Source organism: Triticum urartu, chromosome 5 (genome assembly GCF_003073215.2).
Source record: "Triticum urartu cultivar G1812 chromosome 5, Tu2.1, whole genome shotgun sequence".
Classification (NCBI taxonomy): Eukaryota; Viridiplantae; Streptophyta; class Magnoliopsida; order Poales; family Poaceae; genus Triticum; species Triticum urartu.
This window is the reverse complement of record NC_053026.1, coordinates 61,716,024-61,740,444: the sequence shown is the minus strand read 5'-3', so window position 1 is coordinate 61,740,444 and position 24,421 is coordinate 61,716,024. Positions and strand designations below refer to the sequence as shown.

At 43.1% G+C, this 24,421-nt stretch overlaps 1 protein-coding gene across 2 annotated transcripts; it reads right to left on the bottom strand.

The window, feature by feature from the left end:
- Nucleotides 1–6,105: 6,105 nt before the first annotated feature.
- On the bottom strand, nt 6,106–17,000 carry LOC125507901 (pyridoxal kinase). Of its 2 annotated transcripts, XM_048672423.1 has the most exons (13): nt 16,825–17,000; nt 16,451–16,583; nt 15,863–15,956; nt 15,681–15,785; nt 15,411–15,494; nt 15,214–15,287; nt 14,737–14,801; nt 14,155–14,218; nt 13,906–13,971; nt 11,236–11,292; nt 7,246–7,290; nt 7,100–7,153; nt 6,106–6,685 (listed from the first exon to the last, which is right to left on the bottom strand). In XM_048672423.1, exons 1-13 carry the CDS (start codon nt 16,917–16,919, stop codon nt 6,545–6,547), a joined length of 1,077 nt encoding a protein of 358 aa, XP_048528380.1. In that variant the 5' UTR covers nt 16,920–17,000; the 3' UTR covers nt 6,106–6,544. The 2 variants fall into 2 exon arrangements, with proteins under 2 accessions (XP_048528380.1, XP_048528381.1); XM_048672424.1 differs by lacking the exon at nt 11,236–11,292.
- Nucleotides 17,001–24,421: the final 7,421 nt, after the last annotated feature.

The window sequence follows — 24,421 nt, the reverse complement described above, 5'->3', positions numbered from 1 at the left end:
ACAAGCCTTACAATCGATATAAATGTGAGGAGTAGGGATTGCCATGCCACAGATGCACTTGAGCTATAAGTGTATGAAAGATCTCTATGTGAAACCAAGTGGGTGTGCATCTAACTTGCTTGCTTGTGAAGACCTCGAGCATTTGAGAAAGCTCGTCATCGTAATATACAAGCCAACTTCTATAATCTAAAATGCCACTAGCATATGAAAGTGACAAATCATGGAGACTCTCTATATATATGAAGAATATGATGCTACTTTGAAACACAAGTGTGGAAAAAGGATAGTAGTGTTGCCCCCTCTCTCTTTTTCTCTCATTTTTCTTTCTTAGAATAGTCTCATGGACCTCATCCCCACTTTTTCGAGGACTCATTGGTCTCCACCATTGTTTTCCTTACTGGTAGGGGCAACACTCTAATAATGATGATTATCACACTTCTACTTAGTTACAAGTTGATAAACTAAAAAAATATGACTCGGAATGCCTCTGGCAGTGTACCAGGATGTGCAATGATCTAGCATAACATGTATACCAATTGATGAACGATGGCTTTGCTACAAAATATCATGTATGCCCTATATGATCATGCAAAGCAATATGGCAATGAATGCTCAAGTCATGTGAATAGTAAAGGTGTAAGTTGGATGGAAATATATCTCATAATGGATATGAAAATGCCATAATAGGTGGGTATGGTGGTTGTTTTCAGGAAAGATATAATAAGGCTTATGTGTGAAAGAGTGAGTCATTTCACGAGATTTGAATGCACCGACGAAGTTTGCACCAAGTCTCGAGGTGAGAACGGGGAATGCATGGTAGCGAAGAGGCTAGCAAAATATGGATAGGTGGAAGTACTTATAGTCCAAAAACCCACATTAGTCATAAAGAACTTAAGTATTTATTGTGAAAGCCTAGAAACCCTCGAAGCAAAGTACTACTCACATGCCCCTAGGAGGGAGGTTGGGAGGAGTTAACCATCGCGCGCGCCCGATCTAGAGAACACAAGGGATGTCAATCAAGGATAAATTATGCTCCAACTTCCTAGCCATGCCATAACCGACACTTTAATGAGTGGGAATTCACAAACCTTAACATCGATATTTTTACTAGACCATGATTATTAACTAGTAAACCTTCATATTATAACCCCAATATCGTTTATCAACCACACCACATTCAGTGATCTACATGCAAGTTTTTATTATACCATCCTTGTATACAGATTATTTTTGGACCAAACATATAACTCATGCAAATTACCACTAGTATTTAACTCTCAAAAAGATATAAGTGAAGCAAGAGAGTGCAGATGATTTCTATAAATATTTCTCGTTATGCTCAAAAGATATAAGTGAAGACCATGAGCAATTGCCTCAACTCAAAATATATAAGTGAAGTTCAATGAGCATTCTATAAATTGTGATGAGTATGTGTCTCTCATAATTGGTGCGATCAGGAAACAATGATTGTGGAAACAAGCAAACAAATAAACACAAAAACACATGACACTCCAAGCCAAACACATATCATGTGACGAATAAAAATATAGCTCCAAGTAATACTATCGATAGATCGAAGACGAAAGAGGGGAAGCCTTACAGGGCATCCCCAAGCTTAGAAGCTTGGGTCTTTCTTCAATATTACCTTGGATCCCAAGCTTAGGCTCTTACCGCTCCTTATTCTATCTTCCATCATTGTCTCACCCAAAACTTGAAAACTTCGGCCACACAAAACTCAACAAAACCTTGTGAGATCCATTAGTACAATAAAATAAATCATTACTTAGTTATTGTCAAAGATCGAATCATAATTGTTCTTATATAATACCTACTGTATTCTATCATATCCATGACTTATACCCCTGATACAATCTAGAAACTTTAATTTAAAATAAGCATACTATGCAATAAAAAATAGAATATGTCTAAAACAGAACAGTACATAATGATGCAATATTTAGTCATACTTATGTAGCTCCAAAAATTCTGAAAATTTAGGAAACATAAAATTTGCATAGAAGTAATGTGTAAAAGTTTCAGGAATTGATCACTTTCCAATACAGATAAACAATTCATGCACTGGAAGCTAAACTTTCTGTTTTTGCACAGAACCAAATAAACAATCATCCACATCAACCTAAAGGCTTAACTTGGCACAAAAATCAAAATAAAATGTAAAACATAATCACTAAAGTAGCAATAATCATGTCGACACAAAAAAATAAAATAAAGATAAATGATAACTATTGGGTTGCCTCCCAACAAGCGCTATTGTTTAATGCCCCTAGCTAGGCATAGTGCATAGCATCACGTATTGTCATCTTTGTCCAATTCCTCAATTATGCAATGTGATTTGTTAGGAGGTTTAGCAAGCATATCATTAATCATAACACTCCTAGGCACAAAATCAAAGAATCGAGTGTCGAATATAAGTTCCTGTTTTGCATTGATGAAATTGGGGTGAACACTAATCATCTTAAATCTCCTTTCTCCTTCCTAGAGGAAGCACCCTTATTAGTTTTAGGAACATACATAAGATTCAAAGTCTTGTTCATGGGAGGTCCTTCACTAGTTTTAATGGAAGAAAAAGCCATAGCCAAGTTATTAATGAACTCTTCCAATTTATCAATTATAGAGGGACTTTGTTCTACTCTATTGGTGATTGGTTCTCTATCCTTAAGCAATTTTTAAAGTGGTTCCCACCATGGATCCAAATTTAGTTACTTGGTTATGCACCTTTTTATCCAAATTTTCAATGTGTTCAATATTTGGCATTTTGTTTCAGTAACATCTAACCTTCGCATAATGTGTTCCAAAGTTAACGTTGTTTCATTGATAATAATAGGTGGTGATCCCACTAAATTACCCATAGCATTAAAGGCATCCAAAGGGTGACTACTCAAAAAGTTTCCTCCAATAATAGTGTAAAGCACAAAACAATACCAAGTAGTAACACCCATATAAAATTTCGGAGAAGGACAGTGGTGGATTGCATACAAGTTGATCTATTTTGAGCATCAGAAATCCTATACTAAGCATATTTCAAACTTTCTTCATCCCATCGTTTAAAATTAAGTACTTCATTTGCGGGAGTGGAAGCAATGAGTGAATAACTAGCCATAATAACAAGCCAAGATAGCAACACAAGATATTTTTGGTATTTTTAGGTTTTCTAGAGGAGGAATGAGGTGAAAAGGAGAATGCAAATAAAAGGCAAATGGCAAGCAAATGATAAATGTGTGCGAAGGAACCTGGATTGTTTGGTGAAGCCTCCCCGGCAATGGCGCCAGAAATTCTTTCGCTACTTGTGATAGTGTTAGGATTCCCCAAAGAGGAAGGGTGATGTAGTATAGTAGTAGATAGTATTTCCTTAGTGAAGAACCAAGGTTTATCGGACCAATAGGAGACACCACAAAAACAACATAAACGGTACCTGCACACACACACACATGCACGCACACACACACGCACGCACAAAGCAAATGCTTGCACCCAACAAAGGCAAGAGGGTTGTCGATCCCCTTGTTCTCGCCAATTGCAGGATCAATTCTCGTAGTGATAGGTATATAAATAAAAGAAAATAAAAATAGCGAGCAATTTTCGGTTTTTAGTAATAATGGAGAATGGACCCGGGGCCCATAGGTTCATTGGAGGCATCTCTCATAATCATAGCATCAGTGGGTAAACAAATTACTGTTGGGCAATTGACAGAATTGCACATAGTTAGGATTATGATTCCAGCGAGCGTACGGCGGTCCCGTTGTTTTATCCTTAGTAGCAACAATACAATACGTGCCTTGCAACCCCTCCTGTCACAGAGTAAGGACACCGCAAGAGTGAACCCACTACTATGCATCACTTCCTCCGAAGTTCTACCCATCAACTTGGCCAAAGAAAACTCATAGATCAGAAAGCATACATATATATAAAATCACACATAAATAGATCTCAAAAAGATCCAAATACTTTCAATGAATAATTTGATCATAAATCCATAATTCATCGAATCGCAATAAACACATCGTGAGAATTACATTGAATAGATCTCCGAAAAGATCATTGTATTGAAGATCAAAGAGAGCGAGAGAGATAGGGTAAGAGAGAGAGCGCAAGAGAGAGAGAGAGACATCGAGCTAGTGCTATGGGCCCGTAGGTCCTGAAGGAACTACTCACATCGTCATGGAGGAAGCAAGGTTGAAGAAGATTGCGTCCCCAATGGTTTCCCCCTCCGACAGAGTACCGAAAAAGGCCTCTAGATGGGATCGTGGAAGAACAGAGGCTTGCGGCGGTGGAAGAATTGTTTCGGGTCTCGCTCTGAGAGTTTTTGGATACTTGTGAATTTATAGAGTTGGAATTAGGGCAAACAAAGCCATGGTGGCCCCACTAGGGGCGCGTCACCTGATCTTGTGGCCCCCTCGATCACCATCTGGTGCCTCCCCGAAGCTTTCTAGGGTCTCTCTTGGTCAGAAAAATCACCGTAATTTTTTTGTGTTCGTACTTCATTTGATTTGGTTTTTTTGCGAAACAAAGAAATGGGCAAAAAAACAGAAACTAACACTAGGCACTAAGTTAATAGGTTAGTCTATAAAAATGATATAAAATAACATATAAAGCATACAAGATTGATAATATAATAGCATGGAACAGTACAATAGATTAGTCTGTTTCTCTTTATCTTCTAAAGCATGTACATGGGTCGATGATCCGCTTAATTTTCTCTTCTCTTGCTTGTATATGATGTATCTCCGATTCAATCAATAAAATGCACCAGGTGGCTTTCCCTAAAAAGATGCTAACCAACATAATACTCCCTCCGTTCCTTTATGTAAGGTGTGTTATTTTTGGCACGGTGACCAAGGCACATAATTATAGACATGTTAGGACAAAATTACCCTTGGCCAATTTATTGGGTAGTGGCAAATAAATCAATAACTTTAGGAAAGTAAGAGATACATGCAATTGGCAGATAGATAGTTTCCTTCTTTTGCTATAAGGAGAGATATAGACAATCATCAGAGAGATACTTTCCATATTTCTGGAGGGCTAACAAGGGAATTATGAGAAATTAGAAGAAATACACCTTACATTCTGGAATTTTATCAAAAAAGAAATACACCTTATATAAAGGAACAGAGGGAGTAACAAACAAGTCTTGTGAGGGCCCGGATGCTCGCGCGATGCATGAAAGGAGTGCCCGACGTCTCTGTATGTACTCAAAGGAAAGAACTTGCGAGTAATCATAGGGTTGAGAAGCATCTCAATGAATCGCATCAAGTGGCTAGCAAGACAGCCAATCCGTGCGGGGATCAGCCGGCTGACGCATAGTCGGCCTTTTCTTTAAGAGTGTTTCATGGATTTTTCATGTTTGATTATCAGAGGAAAACATATGAGTATCTTTAAGCTTGCGGTGTTTTTTTTCTATGAAATCTAATGCAAGAATACTTCAAATAAGAAAATCCATATGTATTGTTAATCTTACGTGTCAAACGACCAAACATATTTATTTTTAAGGATTGTGATGTTTTTTCAAGAAGGGACCTTTATCCTTGTTTTTAGTTTTCACTAAGTCATTCTTTTCTCAAACTGATCCGTTTCGCAAGTAAGATTTATATAAGAAGCTTGCAATAACCGAATTGGTTCTGGCAAAAGAAACTACTCCTCCGTAAGTAAGATTTATATTTATATAAGAAGCTTGCAAGAACCGAATTGGTTCTGGCAAAAGAAACTACTCCTCCGTACCATAATATAAGGACGTTTTGCAAGTTGTTTTAGCTTGCAAAACGGTCTTATATTATGGAAGGAGGGAGTACGTCTCAAACGGTATATCAACAGCAAATATCATTTGGGCAGCTGAATTCTGATTATGGGAGGATCAACCTCACATGTCCCAAAACACACTCGGGTTTATTCTACTCTTCTTTTTTCAGGAAAAGTTTTGTTGTTGCTTCTCATCCCTTGTTCATGTGAATAAACACGACCTTTGTGGTTTGAAACCCCAGGAAATATATACAAATGAAAAATAATATACCTGCTGCTTTACTATTTTCTGTGGTAATATAAACATGTTCAAGGGGAATGAAATATTTGAATCAACAATGGTGCAAGTTGCTGTGTGGATCATTCCTTGAATATTCACCAATGAGTTTACACATAATAATTTAATAAAGAAGAGTAGGTACAGAACACATCAATAAGATGCTGTTTAATCATTGTAACACCCAACACAACAAAGCTTCAAAGATGCAACTAAACCTTCTGTACAATTCATTCTCACGGCCACAAATAAAAGTGACAGATTATATCAAAAGCATGATGGCATATTGTTGTTTTCCCTAATTTGGATCCTTTACGGGTTTGAACCTAAGGCGAGCTAGAAATGGCTTTCCCAAAACTGAAGCCAGAAACCGTGTTGATATGCGGTGCATGTTGACAGTGACGATCTTGGCATGCTTCGAGGAGACCAACATTTGTTTACAACCATTCCTCCTTATAACAGTTTGACGGCCTCAATTTTGTGGTGATGCTTGTCAGAATTACTACGGGATCATTTATACTTCACGGCGTTGCACGTAACCTGCGGGTTTCTGATCTCATCCTGGCTTTGTATTAATCGGATCTCTAAGCTGCTGCTTGATGGGTCAAAGCCTGCTCTTTTATAGTCTTCAACTGTCCTTCTTAGGAGTGCCTGCAGAAGTTTCTGTATATGTTAAGATTCTGAAGTAATGCATGCTAAGTGAACATCAAATAAGCATATACTCCTATCGACAATATCACAAAGTAAAGCCCTAGGCAAGCAAAAAGGGTACCAAGCTGGCTTGCCATTACATTTTAACTTCTGCAAGAGCACGGAGCTTAGAATGACACCTAAACTCAACCAGATTTAAACATGGTCGATGTGATAGTTGCCGTAGACAATAAATTCACTAGCAAGTGAGAACTAGGGCCAAAATGTAAATTCAAATACCTTTCCTAGATCTAGTTTTATGTCACCAAAATCCATGAAACACGTAACACAGGGTTGCTAACACATAATGCTGATAAGAACAGCGCTCAAGACCTAAAAGTTAGATAATGTTGAATAGAGGCATGGACAAGATACCTGCAAACTGGATACTGCCAGTTCCGCCGCTTTCTCAAGGTTATCAGGGTATTTCTGAAAATTGCATCAAAGCAAGCATGAGTTAAAAATGGAATAATCATAAAAAGACCATTCCACAACAACAATGAACTTTCTCTGGGACATACATTGCTCCATCCTAGTAGAAGAGCAGTTGTTAAATCTCCGGTCCCCTACAACATTATGGAGGCAGCAGAATTATACAATAACTGAAATAATTGATGACATATTCACAGGTAGCAATGCTAAAAACACCAAGCTTTGCAGTGCAGAGTGTGTAAAGGGAAACAGAGACATGTCACTTGCTTACTCCATTTCTATACCACCTCATTCGACAGTTATTGGTGTTAGCACATGTGTACACTTGTACACTAGTCATGGACGTCCTGACGTTTTGCTCTTGTCCTAGTCTTTAGGGCAACTCCAACGCATGAACCCAAACCCAAACGGACACACAAAGTGCCCGTTTTTTGTCTGTTTGGGTCGGCCAGGCGGACACCAAAGTCCGGCCGTGTTCGCTGGCCCATAGGTGCGCCCAGGACGCCGGGATGCATTTCTGATTTTGGACCAATTTTCAAATTAAAAATATATTGCCGCCAAAAGTCCGTCTGTACATTAATTAAAAGTTAAAAACATAAGTAAAACCTAGATCTAGTGTCCGTCGTCGTTGTCCTCGTCGGTGAGGTCGATGTAGACCGGTGCCGGCCATGGATACAGCCACGGCACTACCACCAGTGCCAGTTGCTGCGGTGGCGCAGCGGGCACCTCCTCCTGCTGCTCCGCGCCCACCCACTCGGGCGTGCACCGCACCAACTCGCGCGTGCATGGGAACGTAGACGTCCACGACGACAAGTGCCCCACTAGCGGCCACAGCTCATGTTCTGGCTCAAGCGTAGGCAGGGGCGCGGCGACCTGCACTCGGGCCGATTCAGCCAGCGCCAGTGGCAGGCCAAGCCACCCGGCGAGTTCCTCAAGCTCGGAGTCTTCGATGTCCTTCCTATAGGCCCTGTCGTCATCCTCCTCCCCTGCTGGTTGTGGTGCTGGAGCGCGTGCGCGCGGGGCACAGGGCGCTGGCGGTGCTAGTCGTGCTCATCGGTGAACCATGTGTCCCAGTGCGTGGAGTCTACCACAAACAGCGGGTTGTCGCGGAGGTCGACCGCGAGCTGAGTGCGATGGCGGCGGATCTCCACCTCCCGCGTGCAACTTGTGACCGGCACTAGAACCCTATTCCGGGTTCAAATACCATCCATGCGGCAGGTTCACGTCCGGCCATGGCACAGGGATGGCGTTCTCCCAGTAATGCCGGCACCAGTCGACAGGCACATAGATGCGGTCGCGCGCCAATGGCACAGCCCCCTGCGGCGTCAAGGTGAAGGTCACCACGCGGTGCCGCCTCGAGGAGACCGCCTCGTGGTCATGGGCTCTGGGCATGCGCTTCCACGTCATGGTGGACGGTGGCTATGGCTATGGCTGGGGCAGAGTGGGCGCGGTGCCCCCCCCGATCCCTGGCACGCGTGCATTTAAAAGAACCAGCGGGGGTGGTTGGGTGGTTGACACGTGGGGCCGAGCCGAACACCGAGCGGACGCGCAACACATCCGTCTGGTGCCTGTGTGGATGCAAACCTGGCCCAAATAATTTGGGCGGATTTGCGTCCACGCAGACAGCAGACAGACAAAATGGATTTACGTCCGCGTGTTGGGCTGTCATTTCTGCCCACGCGGACCCAAACGGACAAAAACGGACGAAATGTGTCCATGCGTTGGAGTTGCCCTCGGGATCTAGCTCATGGATAGTTGGTTAGTTAGCTAGCCAATGGGACTCTATCCTACGCATGTGTATACTTATACGCCTCCGATCAGTGAAGATAATTGTGTGGCAAATCTCATTCGTGTCTTACATGGTATCAGCCTTCTGTTTCTAAACACCCATGACCCCTGCTCCACAGCTTACGCTCCCCGTGTCCATGGACGGCCCGCCAGAACCTCGACGACCCCGACTGGACAATGATTGACTCATGCATTGTCAATTGGGTCTAAACCACTGTCTTGTCAAAGATACTCATGATCATTGACCGGACGACGACACACTTCGTGTGGCTTGCAATCCACAATCTATTCCTCGGGAATAGAGCTCACCGCGACTGCTACACACTTCATGAGTTCCCCAATTTGTATCAAGGCGCTCTTTCAATTACCGCTTATTGCAGCCGACTCAAACAATTGGTGGACACACTCCAGGACATCGGGTATCCCATTACCAACGAAGGGCTCGTCCTCGACATCTTTCATGATCTCAAAAGCGGACTTCAGCCCATAAGTGTCGAGCATGTCGATCCACGACCTAAAATTCCTGAATTGTCCCTCCTTACTCGAGCAAGAGGAGCACCGGATCGCCCACACCGCCGCCATGAAGGCCAACACCACTCTGCTCGTTCACTCCAACGGCAAGCAGCAGCAGGCCCCAACAACAGCGACACCTCCCCTGCTGCTGCTGGGCCAGAGCCGCGGCCACCGTCGCTGTTGGAGCGAGCAAGGCGGTGTTGGCCTCCATGGTGGCGGTGTGGGCGATCCAGCGCTCCTCTTGCTCAAGGAAGGAGCGACAATTCAGGAACGTCGGCAGGCCGTGGATCGACATGCTCTTCATGGACTGGCTGAAGTCCGATTTGAGGCCGCGAAAGGCGTTGAGGACGAGCCCTTCGTCGGTAATGGGATAGCCAACGTCCTGAAGGGTGTCCGTCAATTGTTTGAGCATGCTGCAATAAGCTGTAATTGAAAGATCACCTTGGTTCAAATTGTAGAACTCATGTGGAGTGCATAAAGGGCGTTGTGAGCTCAATTCCCGAGGAATAGATTGTGGATCGCGAGTCACACGAAGTGCGCCATCTCGTCCGGCTTGATGATGATCGCGAGTATCTCCGGCGAGACTGTGGTGTAGACCCAATTGACAATGCATGAGCCAATCACAGTCCAGTTGGGGTCGTCGAGGCGTTGGCGGGCAATGACAATGTCAGTCGATGTGGTTGAGGAGGGTGTAGGTGCAGAATATAGTCATTAACAGCGAGTGCTATACCGTGTGGTTTGACACCTGGAGATTGAGGACGACGGGGATGTGTTGCCAGATAGGAACCTGGTGGATGGAGGAGGCAAAAGGTCCGGTGAACGGATTTCCGCCGCCGCCAGAGTAGACGGAGGAGGAGTCCATGGAGGTGGGGAGTGGAAGCTGTGGAGCAGGGATCGTGGGTGTTTAGAAACAGAAGGCTGATACCATGTAAGACAGGAAGGAGATTTGCCACACAATTATCTTTTATTGATTGGAGGCGTATAAATATACACATACGTAGGGAAGAGTCCCATTGGCTAGCTAACTAACCAACTATCCATGAGCTAGATCCTAAAGACTAGGACAAGAGCAGAACGTGCATAACGTCAGGACGTGCATGACTAGCGCACAAGTGTAAACATGTGTGGCCCATTTCTCCTTCACCATCCGAAGACATAGTCCACAAGCACACAGCTAAAAGGCACCTTGCTGAGATTCTAGTTCTACAATCTACTTTCTAATCAGCCAAGAGAAATAAAACAATTCGTACAGTTATTCTTCATTTAGTCAGGAAACACGCAACTGACTAATGTTTGAATGTTGATAATTTTTTTAACTTCACAGCTAGCTCCATTGAGGTTCAAAAAATATGGTCATGTATCATACAACTTGGCCAAAATCAAAGCTGCACAAGGTAAACCTGAGATAGAAACAGCGGGCCATAAACAATAAAATTGCCTCTCCTTGGATTTGATCACTGTTTTGTTGTGCAACATTTATTTGATATAATGTAGGATCGTTATATGACATTGTTTGTTTGAACAGACAATTATATACAGATCCCACATGAACAAAGCTACAACAGATTAAGCAATAATATGAATTAGTCCATACTGAATGCTACAATCTAGGAATAAGCTATGCCAATATGTTCACTACACAATAAGTCAATAACCAACATGCAACAACAGATTCACATATATATATATATACATATATATGTATATATATATATATATATATAGTTACTATTCATCAATGTACAGGAAAAGTTCCCTCTATTATCAGCCGCACATACCGTGAAATATGCAGGTATCTTGGGTATCTCAATCTTAAATTGTTCCGGCGGTTGTTCCTGAAAATGAAGAGATGGTAAATCTCTTTAAAATCAGCATTCTGACCATTAAGTTACTCAGCAATTATAACAGGGCTGGAGGCTGGAGGCTGGATCCCTGGAAGGCTGGAATAGATTCATCACAGGATCAGGGTTTAAGAATTTAATTGACTAATTTGTATATTTGACGGTTTATTTCCAAAGCATTTTATTGAATTATTAAATGTTCTATGAATTCACTCAAACTCAACCAAAGTTACTCGGAGCTAACACATGAATGTAAACATTGTGTTAGATTCAGTTCGTAATGGATCAGTTTACCCATAACAGCACCCCAAAAATGGGACACAAATTTGATCAGAAACAGGCCAATTTGCACAAATAGGTTTGGTCATGCTACATGTCATAACTATCAATCACACACTATTACTTGTAAATCCTAGCTGTTACTTGTAATCTATCCTGATGTTAATGTAACAATATTAGACCACTGAAGTAGATCTAGAGTACACCTATGATTATGAGCTTTACAAAGATCAGGCTTACACATCAGGCGGACAAATGTTCAAGAGTGTACCTTGTATAAATTACTACTATTCCACATGACTATATCATAGCTCTTAGGCCTTGTACAATGGGAGGTGCTTAGAGAGATGCTTAGAAAAATAAACCGGATTTTTCTGAAGCACCGGTGCCTATTTCTACAGGAGAGACACTTAGTTAAGCGTCTATCCTGTATAAATAAGCACCGATGCTTAAGAAACGTCCGGTTTATTTCTCTAAGCACCTCCCCTAAGCATCTCCCATTGTACAAGGCCTTAGATGGCCTACTGCATTGACCTGTCAGTTTATAGCCAGCCAAAAAACCCAGTAGAACATCTATATAGCATAGGAGCCATATGGAACTAGAATAATAGTATAATGTTTGATTGCAGGTACGTATGATTGCTTTTGGTTTCCTCCAAAAAAAGTAACATCACTATAATGTGGAGGTGCCACTTGCCACACGATGTGCTTGCAATAGTTACCCGATTCGTGATTCGTTCGGTTCACTATTCGCAATTCGCTAACTCGTACGAATTGCATTGTTATGGGGTATACATCTCCGATTCACAAATCGGAGACTGGCTTCGCGAATTCGTTATTTCCAATTCGCAACATGTGAGTATAATAGACATAATAAAACAATAAAGATTTTTTCTAGTAAGCACATACTCCCTCCGTCCGAAAATACTTGTCATCAAAATGGATAAAAAGAGATGGATCTAGAACTAAAATACGTCTAGATACATCCTCTTTTATCCATTTTGATGACAAGTATTTCCGGACGGAGGGAGTACTATTTAACAACTGTAGAAGATCACAGAATCAAATTGTTTTTTTTTGAGGTCACAGAATCACATACTAAAGGCAAGTTCTACAGGACGGCGATTCGACCCGCAATGTTGTATGGCGCTGAGTGTTGGCCGACTAAAAGACGGCATGTTCAACAGCTAGGTGTGGCGGAGATGCGTATGTTGAGATGGATGTGTGGCCACACGAGGAAGGATCGAGTCCGGAATGATGATATACGAGATAGAGTTGGGGTAGCACCAATTGAAGAGAAGCTTGCTCAACATCGTCTGACATGGTTCTGGCATATTTAGCGGAGGCCTCCAGAAGCTCCAGCGCATAGCGAACGGCTAAAGCGTGCGGAGAATGTCAAGAGAGGTCGGAGTAGACCGAATTTGATATGGGAGGAGTCCGTAAAGAGAGATCTGAAGGATTGGAGTATCACCAAAGAACTAGCTATGGACAGGGGTGCGTGGAAGCTTGCTATCCATGTGCCCAAACCATGAGTTGGTCGCGAGATCTTATGGGTTTCACCTCTAGCCTACCCCAACTTGTTTTGGACTTGTCACGGAATCATATAAAAAGCTAAAGGAAACAAACATTCTTTCATGGGTTGGGCCAAATCAGCCCAACTAGCCCATGGCTCAACCCTAGACTATGCACACACATGACCAGTCTAAAAAAGAAAAACGAGCAGTCTGCTATTCAGTAGTACTCCCGCAGTCCCGCTGTTGCGGCGCCATGGGCGCCGACCCACCATCTCAGCACGGCTGCAGCCTTCTCTCGTCCTTCCTCCACATCTGCCAACTTCCAAGATTGGCTTCCCATCCACCCCGACTCCAACTCCAGCTTCCTCACAGCAAGGATCAGCCGCTGCAGCCTGCTCATCTCCTATGCTTCCACCGTTGTCTCGTCCACGGCCAAGGAGAATCCCATCCCTCCGCCCCATGTATTCCCTGTGTACATCGATGTGCTGCAGGGCTGTGTTTTCGCTTCAGTTCGACGAACCAGGCACGGATTCGGATCGACCAGAGTGAGTTCAAACCCCGGTCTGGATCAATCGATCGGGATCAAGGTTCGAAGCCTCTTTTAGCGAATTTGGTAACTATGTTGTATAATATTTTAATCTTCTCACAATTCTCATGGGATACTTGGGTAAGATCAAATGGTTTCTCATCCCCCTTTTTTCTTTAACTTTCTGTTGAATAATATTGTAAAGCCACTAACTTTTCTATTTGCAACTAGTACATTCATAGCATGTACATAGATATAATAAATCCAACAAATTCATCAAAAGTTTACCTCTGTTCTTTTGTAACTTCCAATGAGGAGCAGCTTGTCTTCAATAAGTGCACTAGTTATTATCACCTGTAGAACGATAGCAGTCAAACACATTCATGAATTAGTAATTGTATATTTGCATTAGCAGCATTTTAAATGAAGAAACATGGAACGAGGATAGTTGGTCATAGGGCCAACAGTGACTCTGTGTAGCACATCAATACTTTTATTGGTTTATCTAGCAATCTTATAAGCCTGTAAGGGACAAACCTTCCGCGGTCCAGCACTGTGCAGGGTATTGCAAGCTTTCAAGCCATCTTGTTCGGAGGTAATTCTGCATGTACACATTCAAATAGGAAAGAAAACAAATATTTGACCAATGTATGAGAGTACCAAAAAAATGATTTTGTCTGTGTATAGATTTATTGTTATTGTCAAATAAGCATGAAAAAGATATTTCATGCAGAAACTAAGCCATATGCCCTCACCGAAGTATACCAGTTTACAGAATGCCCACTACAGCCCCCCCATCCCACCCCACCCCACCCACCCATCCTTTAGTTCTTACGTATCACCTGTATATAGGTCACCCAGTTGTGACTGAATTTCAAATCATTGTACCCTAACCCACACATTGCCCCTTGAGTTAAAGATTAACTATAGAACCCAAAAAATGGTAGAAAAAATTGGACTACTCAGGCCAAAATTAGCAGTATATTTTTTTCCTGGAAGTGCTAAATTTGAATTTATATGGAATCTGATACAGAACAGAAGTATGGCGGATTGACGGGGTATATGACAATAAAGAGATTAGCTCTCATTTTCCTTTTCCAAAAAGAATAGAATGAATACCTTAATCCTGTGAGTAGTTCAACTTCAAATTGGTTTGGTGTAAGCATTGAAGCAACTGGGACAACCTGGAGATTATTTGATGAGAAAAAAGAATACATTACGATGAGCACAGAGCATTATGAGCATTAAACACATTTGAAATTACACTGTCCTATCATGTAATTTCCATGCCATAGCTCAATGAGTAAATGGGAGAAGTTAATTGAACGAAACACAGAACACACTGCGCATGACTGTTCGACTAACTTCTAAAGGGGAAAGGAGATGCAGCTGCCTATATGTACTGTTTTATTGAAAAAATGTCAACCTTCAGTCTAGGGAATGGATTTGCTTATTGAAGAGTAATGGATACTGGAGTACAGTAAAACTTGCAGGGTCTTTTTTTTGTAACATGCTAACTAGCCTTACAATAAGTAATTCCCAGCATTTTTTATATCATAAAAGATAACTTTAGCAAGTTGAAATGGGCTAAATCACCTTCTCCTGATAAACAGATACTAAATCCTGAGGAACATATAGTTTGCCTTCATCACCTAGAACCGGGTCGCAAACTGCAGAGCGTTTGTGGACATGCATTAGCAAATTCTATTTAGAATTTGTTTATGACATAATTCCCCATAAGATTTTGTACAACAGAACTGACCATATAGATAATGGAGGTGAGAAAAGGTTACCGTATATAAGATCAGGATTGACCGATCGTAATTTGTCGACGACTTGTAGCACTGTATTTAAAAAGGAAACAGAGCCGATGTAACCTGAATACCAAGAAATAGCATGTTACTTCGACAAAATAAACAAATAGCGTGTTGTTTTGTGTATAAAGTATTATGTTTGATTAAAAAGAGATGATGATTAATGGTCTGCCATTGAAGACCAATCAACTTGCTTTTTACATGAAGGATGGGAAATCCCAAATTGAAGAAGTCGTAATGGTCATTCACCTGTTAACAAATGTGTATAGTGCAATAATTCATTTTCCTCCAGTCCTTCAATAAGATCCCACAGCTGATTGCCATTGAGAACCTGTCCTCTAAATTTTGGGTATCCTGAGATAACACATAGTGGAAAATATTTAGGCGTGCCAGACATATTGCACATTTTACCGAATAGCCCAATTATATACCTGTATGATTAGAAAACTGTACAGAGTTTATCGGATCCACATCAAAACCAAGGAGTTGCAACGGAAAGACAGCAGATTTGTTGCCAACGTAGCCCTAAATTAAGGAAAAGCAGCATGAGTAGAGGACATAAATAAATCAAATCAAACATAAGGTTTTCAGTAATTTACTAGTACTCCTGATTTCCGAAACAATGCTGTGCACAGTTATTATTGTACACTTAAACAATCCCCAAGTATGATCATATGTATGCCATACAACAACTGCATTCACCAGTAAGCAACCACACGACTTGGTGACACTACACAACGGGAGACAATCATGATGATGGTATGCAAGCAGCACGGCACGCATGCATGTCTGATATGAATTGAATAATAAAAATAATAATTCAGTCATGAAGCACTTGCAAATGACTTGAGTACAGCTGGTGTTCTCGGCCTAGCCACCGAGATCTTAGAACCCGCAAAACACTTGATTTGCTCCCAAACCCAGACTATCGTACCATACAGCCGCCAATTGCTCGTAGATGCAGGTAGTTAAGCAAGATCATGGCAGATGAACAGAGGAGAGAGAGGGTGGTGTGGCACCTGGACGGTGTGGGACTGGATGCTGAGCACGCGCCCCGTGTCAGACGGCAGTGCAACGGAGAGGATCGGCGGCCGTGCCATCGCCGGATGCACCGCCCCTCCACTCGTCCCCCGCCGCCAACCAGGTCCGTCCCTGCGAAATCGCAGCAGCACAAAGGCAAGCAAAGCTGGTCAGACACAGGAGGGAGAAGGAGAGGCCAAATTGTTCTCTTTTACTCCGATCTTCCACCATTAATCCAACCTAACCAATTGAGTAATCGGCAGCGGAATATCTTCGGAGATTTGGAGGTGGACTACGCAACTACGGGTCTCCACAGCTACTACTTTTTTATATTAATAATTAATTAATCGACAAGTAGATTATCTTTACCCACCTGGAGGAGAAAGGAGTGGATGGGATCCACCGTCTCCACGAGGCGCACGAGCGGGGGAGCGGCGGCAGGGGCGGCACGGCGGCGGCGGCGAGCATGCGACGGTGAGGCGGGCGGAGGCGGAGGAAGAAGAGTATGCGTGGGGGATAGACGAGTGGACCAGCAGAGGACGGCGATGGGATCGCACGGCTGACAGTTGACGCTATCGTGGCCGTCCGTGTAGCAAGCGAGGGATAGGATTCCTTCGCTCACGACAGCGTAGTTTTTGTTTTTCTCTACTACTATTAAACATATTCATCGTTAAGTACATCCAGCCTAAACTATACGTAACAACACAAATCAATAATAGCCTCACGATAAAGGTAACTTAATTAAAGCTGACCGTCAAGATAAAACTAACCCTCAACCAAAGGTGCATTTAGCAATTTCTTTACGCGGACGAAAACTCTGCCAAAAGCGAACGGAAGGCCCACCTCAGCCACGTCGCCAAATTAGAGCTAACCTCCATCTAATCTCATCCCAAAATTAGCGCTAACCTCTCCAGCCACACAAGTCTCCCACAGCGCGGCGGCGCCCGCTCCCCCTCGCCTCTCGGGCCACACCGATCTCTTCCCTCAGCACGAAGCGGGCGCACGCAGGGCGGCCGCCGGCGAATGAGGCCGCGAGCGATCCCGTGGCGCTGCGGCGCCTGCATCCCTCGCATCTCTGATCACAGTGGTCTGCTCCCTAAGCACGAAGTCGGTGCATGCAGGGCGGCCGCCGGCGAACGAGCCCACGGCGCGGCGATCTGCTCCCTGCCAGTTTGAAATCCGCACTGGTCTCCTCCGTGCTGGCCGTTCTACGGGGAAGATCACTGAGTACTTCGTGTAAATCTGCTGCAAACGACCAACACTCTGTGCCAAGATGCGGAAGTATTTCATCCCTCACACGTGCTTCCTGGCCTCACATGTGATGTAAGTATCGCATCCCTCACATGTGCTTCCTGAATCGCTCTCTTAAACAACATAGAGTATATGTGGATCAAATTACTTCATGTCTGCTAACAAAATCACATATCCTATGTGACAGTGGGTTATTTTTCTCCTTCGAAATTGATGAGCTGGGAGATAATGCCACGGAATAACATAAGTATTTTTGTTTTAAGTGTGTATACTATCCTAATAAAATCCTCAGAACGCAGAAGTGTGTGCATTCTTGGTTTCATGCACCATATTATTGTTCATGTTTGAGAGATTGGTTTTCAGCATGTGAATCTGAGCTTCACATACTTTGCCCGAGAAACTTCAGTTATTGATAAGACGACAAAGGATGAAAAATATTTATTGATGTCTGAAGCATTTCAGTGTAACTACATTCTTGCACTTTATGTCTCATTGATTCTGTTCTATTGCAACTTGTCTTAAGGTGCATCTGCTTCTTCATTTCTTAATCACTGTTTCTATACAATTTGATGGCGAAAGTGCATGGTGGCTGTGGCGCTGTGTTATTCATCGCTGAGAGGAAGAAGAAAAGGGGGATTGGACAAGGAGCAATCATGGGCTTGGCTGGCGTGCTCGAGTGAAACATGCCCGTTTTAGTGTGGGTCGAGGCACTAGGGTGTGTTGTCGGTGTGGCTTGGTCGGGCATTCGCTAGCTTAATCATCATGCGTTTGGCTGAGCAAGCGATCGCTAGCGCCACCCGGTACTCCGGCAGGCAAGTACCACAACAATTAGTGTGACGGTCGGCATCAGACTGCACAAGAAGACGGCTCTGCGAATGGCCTAAATGCTGGAGCCTGTACTTCCATCTTCTGCAGAAAGGACCGCAGCCTCTAGCAGTGCAGGATGACAATAGCTTCACAGCGTCACCGAAGTCCGGGCGGTGGCTAAGTTCAGCATCAGCCTAGCTGCTAGCCGGAAGTTGGACATGAAGAGAAGAGGGAGCGGTCAGCAAACGCAAAGGGGCAGGGGTCACCATAGTTGTTAATTCGTTTTTTCTAAATTTATAGCGATGCAATATAAGTTTCTGAATTTCTATCAACTTAAGATCGTGCATAGTAGTGGTCTATTGATAGTACTGGTCAAGGTGTCAAATACTTTGTTTTTGCTTTGCATCAAACCATTTCTTTTGTGCTATGGAGTTTAGAGTCAGCCCCACCTTTATTTTCCTCCTCCTCTGCCACTACTCCTAAATGTATTGGAATTCAGCAGGTCATGAAAATGGACGGATGTGATAGTGAAGGAACCAGAGGAAATGATACTACTATATCAACAACGGTGTTCATACGTAAGTACTCCACCTATTCTAATTTTTTGTATTTTTTCACAAAAAACTATCAAACTTGTGTACTGTCATACCTTCTATTTTTTCTTGTTAATTTGCACATAGGCGAAGAAAATAAAAATGAGGAAGATACTAAAAGACACATAGATGAGTAACATAGATGAAAAACTCATATACCCATCATGTCTTGGATGAGAAACAGTATGAAAACTTCAATGAAAAATTTAGCACTGCCAAACCATTTGGAAATGCACCACCAGAAATGAAAAACAATTAGGAGGTAGATGCACTAGAGGAAGGAAGAGGAGCTCCAGTTTGATCCCATACTTTGTGTCATAATTTCATATCGAGAAATTCTTTTGTCTCAATGATTCACTATATAATTCTCATTGATGAAACTTTGGGCGGTACCTTGATGAATGTACTTCAAATCTTTACTATTAAAGGGTACGTTTTGTTTTGGTATGTTCGCCTCCTTCGCTACATGGGACCTTTCCATCATTTTCATTTTCAATATATTAAGTAAATCTTTCTCTTTTCTATTTAATTTAATTATGCAGGAAAGGAGGAATACATAGTTTTACTACATAATAATATAAATAAGATAAGGAAGAGGGTATTGTAACTAGCAAGTTAGCCTGTTCATCCGTATGGCCATGAACCTCCTTAAAATATGTATGGTTGTTGTATCGTACCAAACAATATAATCTTCAAAAAGCACACGTCTGTTCATATTGAAAATGTACCTCTGTTGAAACTTTGACTACCAGCCATTCAGTTTGAAGTGAAAACACATAGAAAACCGTACTGTTAAGAGGTGTTGTCTCCTGTGCATGGATCAACCTGGATGGAGGGCGGTGGATCGGGGACGTAGCGGCAGCGGCCAGGTATCTTCCTTTCAGTAGAGTGCATGAGATTACTTTGGAAACAAACTGCAACTTTCTTGACGTGCCCAGTACTAAACTGGGAGGTGCTGGGAGGCTGATGCTTGACTATCTCTAGATGAAACTGACATCGAGGTGAGTGGACACAAGCTTGACTACTTTATTCTTTTAGTATGAACTTGATTAGCATTTCATAGAAACATGATGTGTGTGATATATCTGAATCAACAAGCTATGCAATTTTTTTCATTACGCAATACAAAAGTATGTTCCTACACCTTATTTTCAAGGAATACAAAAATATATTGCTATACCTTATTTTCAGCAGTTATAAAATATGTATTCAATTTAATAGTTTTGATGGATGCTCATGTCAAGTTGCTAATGTGGTTGGACAGAGAAAAAATATTGAATTCAGTTGTTTTCAGTAGGCAGTGTGATTTATTATTAATTAGGAAATACAGAAGAATGTGTGTAGGTATCTCAATCCTCTTAGATGCCACTTCTGGGCTTGTCATTTTTAACAGTACTGAACTTTTTTAGAGTTCTGTTTCGACTGTATTTCAGAGAGAAGTTGCAAACTGAAGAAGTAGAGCAATCCTCAGTTTTTTTATATAGGTTACTTAAATTGGGTTTAAAAATTCCTCCATTACGAATTTTCTTCACCAACAAATATAAATGTTTAACTATCTAAACTTGCACTACACTCCGTAATGACCTGCTAGCGATGCTTAACACCTCAATTTTCATTTTACACCACCAAGATATTCATTTTTTGGGGGGGTCTTTTGTGGTGATGATAGCTACCCTTGGTATTGGAGAAGATCGAGGAGGATAGATATTCAATGGTGCAGGCTGCATGACTTGGCCGAAGGTTGGCGCAAGCGTTCTATGGGGCCAGAGAAACGGGAGTTGGGACTTCTGGAAAAATGCTTTTAACTGACATCTGTTGTAGCCCCACAAGTTTAAAATGAGAGTACGGTTGTGCCAAACATTGTCACATATTTTGATTTGTTGTCAATTCCTTTCATGATTAAAAAAAATTGTATGCCCCTTACAACACTATTTATGATATATTTCTTTTTAACTATATTATTTGTGAGAAAAATGGTTTATATACATTTGCTTTCGCTTCGAAACTTGAAGAAGCAATTTGAGTTGGTGGTGTGCTTTCAAATTGCATATTATTGTTCGATGGTTTTTCCATAACCGTTCTTTCTTCCATTATTTGAATTTTCTAGCATATGAATTATCACTGTAGTTTCATGTGCATTGGTTGAGACGTGCGTTGCACGTGCATGTTTACTAGTGTTTTATTAACAGTAATCAATAATCACGTAATTAGGAATCTTGGAAAGAATTATTACAAATTTGAGAAATAGTAAGGACGCTGGGCATTACAGCGTAGGTTCGGACGCTAGTATTATCAATCAAGTCCACCATTAGTTTAGTCCCACCCGCAATTCAGGAGCCGGTTGACTTTGGTTTGGGCCTTTCATCCCCTTAGACATCTCTCCACGGCCACCTCTGCCTTCCTCCTCATCTCTCGCTCACTTCATCAAGGGCGCATCCCTTCATCCCCACATGCACCACCTCTGCCTCATCCCCTCGTCCAACTCCTGACAGTCAAACTAGGTTGTGCCACTGTGGCGGCGAGTCCGACAGAGGTGACGACTCCTCTCTCGTCTCTCCATCGTGGTCTTCACATCTCGTCCGTTCCTTGTCCCAGCATTGCTCGCAGCATCAATCATCGCCAGCTAACATGAACATGCAAGGATTAAATATCACACCCTTACATTGATCTACTACAAACTATGCAAAGTTGAATTTTCGCAACCTATCAGTTCTCCTAAATGGACCTATTTGCAACAATACCACCACATGAATAGAAACAAAAGCATCTACATATTGTTTGCTTACAAGTCATTGAATCAATTGGACGGAGGAAATAGAAGAGGGGAAACGGGTATACACTGTCGTGGACTCCTCCCCTCGCAACCGCGTCGCCCACGCGTGCGACCGGCCGCGCGTCGACCGCCTCCTCCACCAACTCCCCCCTTTCCCCTTCCTCCCCGCCGCCATCGCTGGTGGCGGCGGCGCCCCCTCCCGGTAGTTCTCCAGCATGGGGCGAAGCTGCACTAGGGGGTGCTCCTATGCGGCGATGGACCGGGTGGCGGCGGGGTTCCCAGGTGCGGCGCGGGCGGGCGGCTGGACGGCGGCGACGTCGTTGGCGGCGGGATGGCGCAGCGGCGTGACTTGGCGGCAGTGCTCGGCCCAGATTTGGGCCATATGGGCCTCATCTGGCCTAGGGGGGCCAACGGCGGGGCGGGTCTGCGGCGAGACTTTCGGGAGGCAGGGGAGCGACGTTGAGCAGCTGGGTGCTGGCGGCGCCGACGCCAGGCTGCTGCAGCGTGGCCGATGTGTTGGGAAACGTAGCATGCAATTTCAAAAATAATTCCTACGCTCATGCAAGATCTGTCTAGGAGATGCATAGCAACGAGAGGGGGAGAGTGTGTCCACGTACCCTCGTAGGCTGAAAGCGGAAGCGTTTGAGAACGCAATTGATGTACTCTAACTTCTTCTCGTTCCGACCAATCAAGCACCGAACGTACGGCACCTCCGAGTTCTGCACACGTTCAGCTCGATGACGTCCCTTGAACTCTTGATTCAGCAAAGTGTCGAGGAAGTAGGTGAGATCCGTCAGCACGACGGTGTGGTGACGGTGATGGTGATGTGATCTATGCAGGGCTTCGCTTAAGCACTACGAGAATATGACTGAGGGCGTAAACCGTGGAGGGGGACGCCGCACACCGCTAACAATTGTTGGTGTGTGTTCTAGGCGCCCCCTCCCCACGTATATATAAGTGGGAGGGGAGGAGAGCTGCCATGGGGCACCCCAAGTAGGAGGAATCCTACTTGGGGCCTAGTCCAATTCGCCCCCCCTTTCCTTTTGCCGGAGGGGGGAAAAGGGAAGAGAGGGGAGAGGAAAGGAAGGGGGGGCCGACTCCCCCTTTTCCTTTTCCCACTCGGGCAACAGCTTAGGAGGGTGCTCCAACCCCTTGTGGGCTGGTGTGCCCCTTCCCCTTTGGCCCATGTGGCCCATTAACCTCCTAGGGGTTCCGGTAACCCCTCCGGTAGTCCGATATGTACCCGGTACCCTCCGAAACACTTCCAGTGTCTGAATGCTATCGTCCTATATATCAATCTTTACCTATCGACCATTTTGAGACTCCTTGTCATGTTCGTGATCTTATCCGGGACTCCGAACAACATTCGGTCACCAAATCACATAACTCATATAATACAAAATCGTCATCGAACGTTAAGCGTGCGGACCCTACGGGTTCGAGAACTATGTAGACATGACCGAGACACCTCTCCGGTCAATAACCAACAGTGGAACCTAGATGCTCATATTGGCTCCTACATATTATACGAAGATCTTTATTGGTAGAACCGCTATGACAACACACGTTATTACCTTTGTTATCGGTATGTTACTTGTCTGAGATTCGATTATCGGTATCTTCATACCTAGTTCAATCTCGTTACCGGCAAGTCTCTTTAATCGTCCCGTAATACATCATCCCGCAACTAACTCATTAGTCATATTTCTTGCAAGGTTTCTTATGATGTGCATTACCGAGAGGGCCCAGAGATACCTCTCCGATACTCGGAGTGACAAATCATAATCTCGATATATGCCAACCCAACAAACACCTTCGGAGATACCTGTAGAGCATCTTTATAATCACCCAGTTGCGTTGTGACGTTTGATATCACACAAGGTATTCCTTCGGTATCCGGGAGTTGCATAATCTCATAGTCGAAGGAATATGTATTTGACAAGAAGAAAGCAATAGCAATAAAACTGAACGATCAATATGCTAAGCTAACGGATGGGTCTTGTCCATCACATCATTCTCCTAATGATGTGATCCCGTTCATCAAATGACAACACATGTCTATGGTTAGGACACTTAACCATCTTTGATTAACGAGCTAGTCTAGTATAGGCTTACTAGGGACACGATGTTTTGTCTATGTATCCACACATGTATCAAGTTTCCAGTTAATACAATTCTAGCATGAATAATAAACATTTATCATGAATAAGGAAATATAAAATAACAAATTTATTATTGCCTCTAGGGCATATTTCCTTCAGTCTCCCACTTGCACTAGAGTTAATAATCTAGATTACATTGTAAAGATTCTAACACCCATGGAGTCTTGGTGTTGATCATGTTTTGCTCGTGGAAGAGGCATAGTCAACGGGTCTGCCACATTCAGATCTGTATGTATTTTGCAAATCTCTATGTCTCCCTCCTTGACTTGATCACGGATGGAGTTGAAGCGTCTCTTGATGTGTTTGGTTCTTTTGTGAAATCTGGATTCATTTGCTAAGGCAATTGCTCCAGTATTGTCACAAAAGATTTTCATTGGACCCAAT

What these genes read in the sequence shown, in the direction of transcription:
- LOC125507901 (XM_048672423.1), bottom strand. Translation starts at nt 16,919, where the DNA reads ATGCTCGCCGCCGCCGCCGTGCCGCCCCTGCCGCCGCTCCCCCGCTCG. An exon ending in CAATCCTGATCTTATATACG is followed by an intron (nt 15,288 to 15,410) that starts GTAACCTTTTCT and finishes AACGCTCTGCAG; the next exon opens with TTTGCGACCCGGTTCTAGGT. An exon ending in TATCTGTTTATCAGGAGAAG is followed by an intron (nt 14,802 to 15,213) that starts GTGATTTAGCCC and finishes AATAATCTCCAG; the next exon opens with GTTGTCCCAGTTGCTTCAAT.